This window comes from Ipomoea triloba, chromosome 5 (genome assembly GCF_003576645.1).
Source record: "Ipomoea triloba cultivar NCNSP0323 chromosome 5, ASM357664v1".
Classification (NCBI taxonomy): domain Eukaryota; kingdom Viridiplantae; phylum Streptophyta; class Magnoliopsida; order Solanales; family Convolvulaceae; genus Ipomoea; species Ipomoea triloba.
In genome coordinates, this window is record NC_044920.1 from 27,473,925 (window position 1) to 27,487,183 (window position 13,259).

Here is a 13,259-nt window from a genome sequence, read left to right on the forward strand (position 1 = left end):
AAAAAAAAAAAAAAAAAAAAGAAAAAAACACTTAAAAATATTGGAATCAAACCCTCTTTTTTTTTTTCTTACTACTAAAATTACATAAATCATCAAAATAAATAATTGCCACCCCTCGCCGCCCTTCAACAATACCAAATATGGCGGTGGCGACACAAGGGGGACCATGTTGGAAACGATGTACCAACTCACCAAGCTGCTACACCCCACCATCTTCGATCCAACGAGGTTCTGTATCACTTACACTTTTACTATTTTCTTATTCTAATTATGGAGAGCTTCAAATCATTCTTAGCTCCAAGGTAAATATCATCATCCCAATCTTAGTCCCACAATAATAGTAACTTCTTGCTTAGACAAAGAATATTGGCAACATCATCCTGGTGTTAGATTCTCTCACGTAAAATATGTAATATTTTTTAATTAAAATATAATACTTTTTGTTCAATAAAAAAATATTGCATTCTAGTACGGTCTCACACAAAATCTACTGCATGACGCCATGATATGTATGTTTAGCGAGATATATACTAATCTAATTAAATTAGTCAGACTTTATTTGCAATCACTCCCTCAGTCTATCAAAAGTGTTACTGCAACAGTCACAAGTTTGATTTTTGTCAATATTTTTTCAGTCAAATCCATCACACAAGGTATTCCTAGTGTGATTTATCTCTCAATATACATTCTCAAATAGTGACCGTGAATTTCTCTTGTCTGAAAAAAAAATATTATTGCATCATCTTAGTACACTCTTTTATCCCTTCTTATCATACATCATAATCCTGCAGGTCCAAATGCAAGTGTTTGGGCCGGGTAATTAAAACTAGCTATGATAACGCCTAAGTTGGATACTATCAAATTTGGAATCTAAATTAGGCAAATTGTGTGACATTGTGGACTAAATTTTTTTACTCAACTTGTGTTCATTTTTTTAAACAAAATTATATATTTGAAAATTTTATACAATTTCTTAATATGGTATATTTATTTATTAATCTTGTAAAAAATTATTAAACTAAAGCCAGGTGAATTTATATCTAACACTTTTTGCCGTAATCCCTTTTGAATTCTCTTTACCATAGCCAAAATTTTCCAATCCTTATTGCCCATTTCCAAAACGTTTTTGAAAATCCGAAAATGATAAACAGATGTCAATTTGAAATTTGAACTTTCTAACTACAAAAGTCATGTTTGAAAATTCTTTGAAATGTTTTCTTTTTTAAAATTGAATAATCATATTATTTCTATATTTACTCTAAATATTATTCCAATCATAATACTAGATCTTTGAATTTACAAAAGACCTTTTTTTTTTTTTTTTTTTTGGTAAATTCAAAGGTCTAATATTATGTCTAGATGTTGTTTGATAAGCGTATTAGTTCTCCTAAACTTTCTTCTTATAAATACTAATATTATAGTCATAGCCGGATTTTAGGGCGTGCAAAAGGCGCAATAGTACCAGATTCAATTTTTAGAAGGCCCAATATTTATGTTTGACCAGATATTTAAGAAATAAAAAAAAATCTATAATTAATCCTAAAACACCTCAGTTTTATCACAAATCACTTCTCTCTCCTAATAATTATGACCTAATTAATTAAGCCCTGAATTTAAAGAGATAACTTAAAATAAAAACATATATTTTATGTATTGATTTTAAAGATTGCGCTTATACTTTTGGTAGTGTCTCATTTATTTATAAGAATGGGGTCACAAAAAAAAAAAAAAATTGACCCTGGTCCTAACAAGAAACATAAGCATATTAAACATGCTTTCCATGATCTTTATGTGCAAAATGAGGACAACAGCTTGTAATCTCATCTTTTGCCTTAATGACAACCGAGTCATATCACCCCTATAAGAATAAAATGTGTAACAAATTAAACTAGTATTTAATTGCTGCAAATAATTTCATTAAGAAAATCAAATAATTTCATTGTTGCAGGTCCATTACCATGCAACATATAGCTGGAAGAAAATCAAATACAAATAATAACTTCAACTAACATCAATATAGAAGTTGAACATATAGATGACAACAAGTAGGCAAGGTATACCTATATAACAATTTGGCACTCAATATTATTCAAGATATAAAATTGACTCTAATAAAAATAAAATACTCCAACCAATTCTTACTCCAACCAAAAATAAAATTGACTCTATATAACATTTTATGCCTAATATGATTTCTGACCATTATATAGCATTGTATCTTGAATATGGATTTTGACCATCATATTTTGATACGAGTGTATCCCTACATAACTATGCGCATACTAGTTCTTCTATAGCTTTACTCCTATTTTTTGTACTTAAGTGATGTAGGACAACAATTGAAATTGCAGCATCGCCATAATTAATCAGTTCGATAAGGCAGATTACATCATCTGCAACTAACACCTCATGTCCCCTATCCGCACATATATTGATAAATGGAGCATTAATATCACATCCAATAAATAAATAAGATGCAGAGAGTAATTCTTGAGCATTCAATAGATAAATAACATATTCATATAGAGATCAAATGAACCCTCTTCCTCCCCCTTGGCAAAATTAGTTTCAAAATAGTAATGATATTTTTGAGATTCTAGCATAATCCTCAAATTTATGAAGAAATAAGAAACAAAAGATGAAAGAGATGTGAGTATTACATGTGAGATTGATGAGAAGATAGGAACCCTAAATTCGGACTTGGAGAAGATGAAGACTGTGGACTGTCTGCATTTCTGCGAGGGAATCTAAAATTGAAAATTGATTCGTTGATGGATCTGGAAATGAAAATGAAAGGTCATTACCTCTCTGGTTTGTTATCCTGAAATCTAGCAAAAGAAGACAATAGTAAAGTCACTGAGACAACGGTAGAGTGTAGAGAAATGTCATGCGTTGATGTTAAGAGCAAAGAATGTAAAATGGTCAGGGAATCTAAGATTACATAAGATTAATAAGGGAATCGCATTTCCTAAAAAATAGATAAAATATGATGTGGAGGTAAAATTTAATTCGAAAGAAATGTTATATAATTTCAACCAAACATATAAATGTTATATAACTAACTCAATGTAACCCTAGTTATCCAATATAACCCCAACCAAACGCCCCCTTATTGTAATGGCTAACAAAGTGGTGGCAAAATGAACCCCTATTAGTAACAGTGATGGGGTTCTCAACCAGATGTGCTTGAGAAGAACCTTGGACTTTGTACCCAAGTTATTGGGTAGCAAAATTGTATCAACTTTTTTTTTTTTTTTTTGAAACTTTTAGGAAGAAAATGTATGATTCTTAATTAGAAATGTTAAATCTGAATGTTGGTTTTACGGTCACAAGGTAGTCGGACGATAGGTCAATACAACTGTAAAACAATTTAAGTAAAAATAAGAGAGCAAATTGACAGAGTAATCGCAAGAGAATTGGATCCAGAACCCCTTTTCAATGTCTCCCAATGGATATTTATACAAGATTTACATGTATTGAAAAGGAAAGAAAAAGAGTTAACAAATTTGATATTAGGAAAGCTGCCTAAACTGTCATACTCATTTACTAATATTGAAAAGGGAAATCTCGCCCAGAATTTGGAGGATATTCCTGGAAACTCTCCTTCCGCCGCCTATGAACACGGCACCCGGTTGGGCATACCAACCTGACCGCCTACGCTAGGCAAGTAGCCGAGTTTAAATAAATTTGACGCCCTGGCGAAGAGTCTGGATGTTGGGTCCTTCTAATCTTCTGAGTAACGTGGTCAAGCTGTAAGCCCCGAATGCTAGGATATGCTCCTAACTGGGTACCCTTCTCGAGAGTATCCATCAAGTGAAAATTTCCTAATAATGATAGGACCATTATTGAAAATAAATCTTATTAAGAAAAATATATGTGGGAGCAGGTTGCGATTGTCGAATATTACAAGGAAGACTTTTGTAATCAACGTAATAATATCAAAAGAATCCTAAATTTTCACAAAAATAAAAATAAGAAAATGAAAATTCCTATAGTCCAGAAATATAAAGCCATAAAGGCGGCCCACTATAAATTATTGAATTCATTTCACAGCTCTCTTCCCCTTTCCCCAACCTCCCATCATCTCAACATCTCCAATCCATCTCCGTTTTCCCCTCATGGATTCCTTCCCACCGGAGTATCCCTTCGGCTTCGGCTTCGGCGTCGGCGACGGGGAACGGCCGTCGCCGACGAGGAGAGAGTTGCAAGGTCCACGCCCCACTCCGCTCCGGGTCAACAAGGACTCCCACAAGATCAAGAAACCGCCGGTTCCGCCGCACCCACCGCCGCGCACGGCGCCGCCGCCGCCGCCCGCCGCCGTCCAGAATCCCCAGCCGGTGATTATCTACGCCGTGTCTCCCAAAGTCATCCACACCACCGTCAGTGACTTCATGAACGTGGTGCAGCGCCTCACCGGGCCTTATTCCGGCGAGTCCTCCGCCGCCGCGGCCGGCGGATCCGGCGCCCTGTCGCCGGCGGCGCGGCTGGCGTCGATAGAGAAAACGAGTCCGTCCGAGAGAGAGAAACAGACGGAAATGGCGGCTTTTGACTCGACTGATGTTATAGAAATTGTGGGAAATTCCACGGTTGAAATGGGTCAGATTCCGGGGATATTATCGCCGGCGCCGACGAGCTTGCTGCCCATCTCGCCGCCGGGACTATTCTCTCCGGCGTCGGACCCGTTGATGTTCATCAACAACATATGGAGTATGAGCCCATCGGCGTTGTTTTCAGCTCCGCTGATTTCTCCATCTCCTTCCTCGCTTGATCTTTTCAATCCGTTCTTTGACTTTTGACCGGAAAAACAAGAAAATTTTGTTTTCTCCGGTCGTCGGAGTGGAATGGGGTAAATTCTGGATTTTTGCAGAGAATTGTTATCAAATTTTTACTGTAATTAACTGATCTAGTATTAGGCCAGCAAGCTCTGATTTTACTTTAATTAATAAATAGATGGTAAAAAAATTCTCAATTTTATTTCTTTAAGCAAAGTTTTTACCTTTTTATTTATTTAAATGTAACTTTTAATATGTGGTGTATTTTTTTTTTAATTAAAAAAAAAATCTCATTTCATTAGCAAAGCAAATGTGAAGCCAAAAGTCCAATGCCGTGGGGGGAGGGGCTCTACTTTTTGTTTTATTTATTTTCTTTTTAATAATTGAGTTGTTTGATTTTTATTTATTTATTTATTTATTGTGGTCATTTTCTGTGGTATTGGACTATTGATGGTGGAGCAACTAGGGCAATAATGTGGGTGGTTCTTGTGATCTTATTGGTTAGTGCAATTGAAGATTTGTACTTAGTCCATTATTGTATGATTTTAGCTGTATTTTAAGAAATTATATTACATGCAATTCAATTTACTTCATGGTTTAATATTTAATTTGTATTAAGAGTTTATATATATATACTAACTCTATTAGAATGTAGTAACCACTTATTATATCCCATTTAGGAGAGCGACTTCATGTCACTAGACTACAAGTTATTTTCATTCCATTAGTGAAATTGAGGATGCAGACAATTTCCCTTATTTTACTCTCCTAAGGATTTTCATATTTTAAGGATCACTTTGGCCTTATTCCTTCATGATAAGACTAAATTTGATTTAAAATAAAGTTTGTTTGACAAAGAAATTTACCAAGGGTTGTATCAATTATTGATTGACATGTCACTATAAGTTTATATATATATATATATATATATACATAGGTAAGGAGTAGTCTCGTGAAAATGTGCAATAATTCATTTGTCCATTTAAAATTACAAAGAGTTGAAAATTAAAAGAAAAATGTGATGACATTTTCATAATTACAACATTACATTTAAAAATACTTAATAGTATATCAACAAATAACTGATCATGTACTTAGAATCTCTAATAGTGCACTCAAGTGTGTATTATTTATAATAATACATTATTACTATAACCAAGAAGGCAACATCATTTGAAATTGAATATATAAGCACAATTGAAACAAGTAGGAATGAAAATCAAGATTGAAGTATAACCTAAAGACCCAAAAAATACAATTCTCCATTGAAAGAAAAATCAATCTGGCTTTTAGAAGTCTTCTCTTTTCTGTAGCATAGCACCGTACAACAGCTGTCAGCTGCTATTATTGACTGCTACTCATCACACCATCGCAAATCATAAAAATACCATTGCGGCCCTCAAGACATTAAATTTTACTCCAAACTTATTTCCAATGACAATTACTATGAATATTGGGGTTTTAATTTGAATTTAAAATAACTCATTTATGTAAGTCCAAAATATAATCCGTCAAAATTGAGAATAGTTTAGCTCCGATTTTATACTTCTGACTTACTAATATCGGCACCACATAATGTTGGTCAACTTTCTAAATAAAACGCAGTCGTAGTCAACCTCCAACAAAGGTTTGACGCTTGACTAACGTCTGTTAGTCAACAACTCCGGTAGTTGACCGTGACTCCAAGCTCAATTTAGTAGACAAGTCAAAGAATTCAGTCTGCCGGAACCGATCTCAAAATCCACTCAATTAAAAGGTTAAACTGATAGATGGACTGCACATTTATAATATTTTATATATAGTGCTCAACAAAATCAAGTCCTAGAGAAGATAAAAGGGACCAATAACCAATTCCACCATTAATGAATGCTGCAACTTCACTTCATTTCCATTATATCTATGAGTCAACAATGTTGGGAGTTGAGGATAAGATAGATTTCTGAAAAGTGACAGAAATAGATAGAAATGATTATTTCCACTCACCCTCCCTTGCCTGCCTGCCTGCAACTCTGTAAGCAAACCTCCAGCCAACAAAATTAGTGTTGAGAGATGAGTCTATGCCATTGCTGCTTCAGAATTCCATGTGTCACCAATCAATGTACCAACTCTTTCGCCTTTAATGGCTTTAGCAATGTTACCCGGTTTGTTGAGGTTAAAGACAACAACTGCGTAAAGGAAAGGTTAGTTCTCAGGTCAGGTTTAAAGAGGAGGAATATCTCAAATCTGAATGGCGTTTAATGAAGGGAAATGTTGGGAGAATTTTTTAAAAGCGGCACTGGCAAAAACATACTAGGGATGTTGTTCTCTTGGCACAGCGTGATTGCAGTCATGTCCATTACGTTAAGATCCTTAGAGGTTACGTCATGGTAACTTAGACAGTCTTGAAGATGAGCGTTGGGATTTTGCTTAGGATCATCATCATAAACACCATCCACATTTGTTGCTTTCAACACCACCTCAGCATTTACTTTATAATATCCAAAAAAGTGAATACAACGTTAGAAATAGAAAGCAGATGTGCATGAGAATTATGTTTGAACGTATGGAAAAAAAGTAATAATAAATGTTTCTTTGTTGTAGACTAGAATTAGTAACTAAAGCAGAAGATTCCAGCAACCTATTTCAAGCTAAATGCAAGAAAATTGAGCTCCCTCCAAAAGCAACTTAAAGGGTGCCCTCAATGCCACCTTTCTCTTTCATTTTTTGTTCTTATCCCACCCCCTACCAAAAAAAAAAAATCCTAGAGAGAGGTATACAAATCTGTCTTAAAGACTTAAACTAGAAACTTCATTTGAATAATATTTCAGCAAACTGTATATAAGAATTCAACTCACTCTCAGCACAGCGAAGTGCTGCAGCAGTATCAGTTGTGAAGAAGGGATTTCCAGTTCCTGCAGCAAAAATGACCACTCTTCCCTTCTCAAGATGCCTGACAGCTCTTCTGCGTATATAAGGTTCAGCAACTTCTGACATTCGAAATGCAGTCTGGACTCTCGTTGGGATCCCAATGCTTTCCATTGTTGCTTGCAAAAAAATTGCATTCATAACAGTTGCTAACATCCTGAATAATGAGATAACAAGAACATTGTCAAGTACGACTGAAGAAGCATTTTGAAATGACCCGTTTTATTCGTCACACTACATTCACGACACCAACACCTTCAACTCACCCAAAAGACCACAACCAAGAGGAGGTGATAAAGTTTATATCAACCATTACAGCCATTATAATTTACTGGCAAATAACTACTGCAATATGCAGCCAAAATTAGATTCAAAATTACATCAACTAATAATAGAAATCATGTTGAGCCACTGATTTCTGGCCATTTTGGAAAGCCAAAGCTTAGACATGATGGAAGTAAAAGGTGACAATTTGGGCAATTTAAATTTCAGCCCACCCAAACTGCACATTTTATATTATTGATCAATTTGGAGGCTTGAAATTTAACGTGCTCGTAGAACAGTGGATTATATGAAATTCAACTCAATCAATATTAACTTATTTATTCAAATATCATATATTACTTTTTTAATAATATTCAAATCTTAATTTTTATAAATAATTAAGTTCTAGTATAACAAAATAATTAAAATTTTGACCCAGTCAAATAAATTGTACTTTCCAAATTGTTTTGACACCCCCCCCCCNCCCCCTACCAAAAAAAAAAAATCCTAGAGAGAGGTATACAAATCTGTCTTAAAGACTTAAACTAGAAACTTCATTTGAATAATATTTCAGCAAACTGTATATAAGAATTCAACTCACTCTCAGCACAGCGAAGTGCTGCAGCAGTATCAGTTGTGAAGAAGGGATTTCCAGTTCCTGCAGCAAAAATGACCACTCTTCCCTTCTCAAGATGCCTGACAGCTCTTCTGCGTATATAAGGTTCAGCAACTTCTGACATTCGAAATGCAGTCTGGACTCTCGTTGGGATCCCAATGCTTTCCATTGTTGCTTGCAAAAAAATTGCATTCATAACAGTTGCTAACATCCTGAATAATGAGATAACAAGAACATTGTCAAGTACGACTGAAGAAGCATTTTGAAATGACCCGTTTTATTCGTCACACTACATTCACGACACCAACACCTTCAACTCACCCAAAAGACCACAACCAAGAGGAGGTGATAAAGTTTATATCAACCATTACAGCCATTATAATTTACTGGCAAATAACTACTGCAATATGCAGCCAAAATTAGATTCAAAATTACATCAACTAATAATAGAAATCATGTTGAGCCACTGATTTCTGGCCATTTTGGAAAGCCAAAGCTTAGACATGATGGAAGTAAAAGGTGACAATTTGGGCAATTTAAATTTCAGCCCACCCAAACTGCACATTTTATATTATTGATCAATTTGGAGGCTTGAAATTTAACGTGCTCGTAGAACAGTGGATTATATGAAATTCAACTCAATCAATATTAACTTATTTATTCAAATATCATATATTACTTTTTTAATAATATTCAAATCTTAATTTTTATAAATAATTAAGTTCTAGTATAACAAAATAATTAAAATTTTGACCCAGTCAAATAAATTGTACTTTCCAAATTGTTTTGACCCCCCCCCCCCTCCCCCTCCCCAAGGCCCCAATATAACCAATATTTAATTTGAAGGGGGTTGATGAAACCCATTTGACTTGGACAAAAAAAAAAGATGGAAATGCATAACCATATCTTATAGTATTAGGATATTGAGGGTTACAAAAACCCGATCCTATCCAGAGGTCAAAAAAACGGATAGGAGGATTGGATAGCAAAAATTATTCCTTTAAAAAAAAAAATCCTAGATGACCATAGGCCCATAGCTGAATTTACTTCCTGAAATGTTAAATAATCTTCTTCACACTAAATCTTGTGCAAAAGATGTATGGTTTTGACTGTGTGCTTTAATGGTTTTAGTCCTGTATCAATTTTTGCTTTAAATAAAATATTTAAACTTAATCAGCCTTATTCTTTCTTTTACGCTTCAAACATGAATAAACGCAGTATGCACAGCATGGATTGATAGGCCAATTAAATTGGGAAGCAAGAAAAAGTAATCAATCTTGAGAAAATACCCAATATAATCAGCAGATGAGCGATCAAGACCACTACTTCCAGCCCAAGATGATCCACGAAAAATATTTCCTCCACCAACCACTATTGCAACCTGAAACATTTACACTAGCAATTCAGAAAGAGATTTGGTACATAAAGGGTTGGAAAAGAAAAGTGAAAAAATCAGGCTGCAATATGAAGCAAACACAGAATTAGTAAATTATAAATTAGTTTTATAACCTTGGAAATATTCAATAGCTTTTGAAGTTTAGAGTAAACCATTTAAAATTATTTTACTCATTTCCCGAGATTCAGAATAGATATGTAAAATATCAAATTTGTAACTGCAAAACCATGACATAAACAAAAAAGGGATAAAAATGTTTACAAGTTTACCTCAATGCCAAGTCGAGTAACAGTTGCAACCTCCCTTGCTATAGCCATTGTGATCTGAATAACAATGGAGTAGTCCAAATTGTTAAAATCTTCGGTCAAAGTTGGACTTTTATATGCATTATGGATTTAAAAAGCACTATAATGTGAGCAAAGCACAGAGAATGAGAGAACTCTTCCATCTAACCTTTGGGTCAATATTTTGTGCTTGATCTCCCGCTAGTGCTTCACCACTTACTTTAAGCAAAACTCTACGCCATTTAAATGATGGTTTGGACAAGGCGTCATCATCCATTCTGACACCAAAAGGGGCCATGGAAGAAAATTGGTGTTTCCTATCACAAAGAGAAACAAGCAAAAGCCAAACTATTGAAAGTAGCACATCTGCAAAAAAAAGTGAAGTAGAAAGAGCTAGACTTTACTTAAGCCCAATAAATGGTTAAGGCTAGCTGGCTAGGGAGTAAACTGTACTCTTAGATGACTCGAAGAAAGCTCTAGAAGTATGGAATGGCCAATTGGACTTCTAACTTCAACAGAATACTATTAAGGAAAAAGCTAAAGTTTTTCTCGCAAAAAGAATGTATTAAGAAGATGCTTAAGGTGCTTTCAAAAAAAGAAGATGCTTAAGGAGTTTGATATGTTCAATTGCAATTATGGTAGTGTTTGCATTGAACATGGCATGATGCATGAAACTAACCACCATGAGACCATTGAAGTTAAGGAGAACAAAACACTACCTAAGAGCTTTAGTAGAACTTTAATTTATTTTATTTAAAAAAAAAAAAACAAAAAAAAAATTACTTGATTTGCTTATTTGTTATGGAGATTTCACAAGGAAATGTAAGTTTAAGAGGAAAACCGAATTAGAAACAACACTTCAAGGTTGAATAAATATTCAAAGCACTCCTCTGTTTCCCTCCAAAAGATTACATGAAAATTTCAATATAAGAATGTGCAAGTGGTATTTTATTACGGAGCATGATATAGTGGTCTGGAGTTAAAATTCAATAAAGTCTCTAAGGTTGTGTGTGTCTTCCCTTCCTGTATATGGAGTGGAAGCTTTTCACACTGGTGCAAGTGTCTTTCCTGTAAAACAGAGCATCACTGTCTGTGATGGTAGTGATAAAGCTAATCTGCACTATAACTTTTATTGTCATTTAACCAAGAAAATCCACATGACATCCTACAAAAAGAAAACAAATTGAAGTTGTTCGCTCATTTGGCTAACTTTCCTAGACATTCAAGTGAATTCAGGATTCTGAAAAGGGGGAAAAGAAGGCCAGGCAACATAATCAACACCATCTGTTAAACCCTAATTGCCATATATGTACTAAACGAAGAAGAGTGAGCGAAATAAAGGCAGCACAGTGGTGTACCTGCCGTTAAAGGAGTCCGGCGAGGGACCCAAATCAGAGGAACAACAACGAATCACCAAATGATTAGGAGGAGGAGGGCCATGAAATCTAATCAACAGCGGGGAGGTGTGAATTTGGGGTTTAGAGAAGCATAAAGAAGGCGAGCATGTAAAAGGTCTGGTGAAAGCGGAAGAAGAAGCCATTTGCAGAAGAAAAACCCCCTTTCTCGTTCAATGAGTATGCAATTCTCAAACCCCTTTCTTGTTTTGAGATAAAATCCCACACGCCCCTCACTAGCGGTAGTTCTGTCACATAAACATTGTGATTACGAAGAATAATTATGATCAGAAACGCAAATAACTGTGGAGTAATCGGAGGGCTTTTGCTTTTGGATAACGTTTTAGGGTTTTGGGTTCTGTGAACGCTATCCCGCGTTGCCAAATTGCCCAACCACGCTAGACAACAACACAGTTCATTTTCCAGGTTTCCAGCTTCTCATTTCTACATTTTCTTTTCCATTTCTTTATTTTTGTAACGAATTACTTTTTGTTACATTAACTTCATATCATATTCACTATAAAAGCATTTAAATTCTTCTCCTCCCCAAAAAAATATTTAAATTCTAAAAGAAATGCTCGAGTGATAGAACATGATTCTCATATTCTCTTTTAATTAAACTTTTAACATGTAATTTTTAAATGCAGTTTACTTCTCTTTACACATCCTCATACTTGATCTGTTTTCTGACTTTCCTCAGTCATTTGAAGTAACATTGCCCTTAATAAAAATAATCCATAAGGAAAAAAGGAAAAAAAAAAAAAAACAAGATGAGAATTCCCCATTAAAGGGTTTACATTTGACAATCAAAATCATCTTTTTTGTTGTGAATAGAGTAGCTCAATTCATATGATTGTTGAGACTTATACAATCAATTTTCTTCTTGAGAAAATTAAAAATCTCCAGTATTCAAAGTATATCACGTATCCTGCACATAAAAAAGAATTAATCCATGAATTTTCATAATGGATGAGTCATTCGAATATTGTGTCTAACCTAAATGGATGGATTTGCATTTTCACTCAAATAATAATAACGTCGAAATCTTACATTGTGTGAGTTTGTCCTCCTATTTGCTGCAATAAGTTCATCTGCAGTGGCCCTATCAGAAAACTCAAGATCCTTATCAATAAAAACTAAACTTTCAACGTAAGAAGTTGCATACAGTGGAGAACGCAATTGACCAGTTGACAGTACATATTGATTAAACCAGTTGAATGGTGGTGTTATGGGGTGAAAAATACACAAATTCTCATTCGGCCATGTATTTAAAATCCCACCATTCCTCGTAAATCCACAAGAAAGCCACCTGATCATGGAACAATTAGTGCAAATTTGTTTGTTCCAAGTCTCCACATTACCATACTCTGACATTGTCCATATAGAAAAATTCACACCATCTTCCAAAACAATAGCTAATAATCCCATGTATATCCCAACCTTGATATAATGTGGAACTATTGTAGCCAACGTTTCAGGCAACTCCATCTCATGGAACCTCTCCTCGTGCACATCAAATAACACAATTTTTGCAATAATTTTGTGATTAGTCACAACCTTTCCAATCCAATGCAATGACCCATTTAGAAATACTTGGCCATGGGTCAAGAAATTAAAATGTCCAATTGC

The 13,259-nt window shown here is 34.7% G+C and overlaps 2 protein-coding genes across 2 annotated transcripts; one reads left to right on the top strand and one right to left on the bottom strand.

Moving 5' to 3' along the window:
• Positions 1-4,041: 4,041 nt before the first annotated feature.
• On the top strand, positions 4,042-5,373 carry LOC116020603 (protein MKS1-like). The gene has a single exon (XM_031261071.1). The coding sequence runs from the start codon at positions 4,119-4,121 to the stop codon at positions 4,794-4,796; it is 678 nt and encodes a 225-aa protein (XP_031116931.1). The 5' UTR covers positions 4,042-4,118; the 3' UTR covers positions 4,797-5,373.
• A 1,133-nt stretch (positions 5,374-6,506) lies between these two features.
• Positions 6,507-12,051, bottom strand: LOC116021074 (uridylate kinase). The gene is made up of 7 exons (XM_031261683.1): positions 11,595-12,051; positions 10,406-10,553; positions 10,222-10,275; positions 9,846-9,937; positions 8,542-8,768; positions 7,063-7,239; positions 6,507-6,937 (listed from the first exon to the last, which is right to left on the bottom strand). Exons 1-7 carry the CDS (start codon positions 11,774-11,776, stop codon positions 6,828-6,830), a joined length of 990 nt encoding a protein of 329 aa, XP_031117543.1. The 5' UTR covers positions 11,777-12,051; the 3' UTR covers positions 6,507-6,827.
• Positions 12,052-13,259: the final 1,208 nt, after the last annotated feature.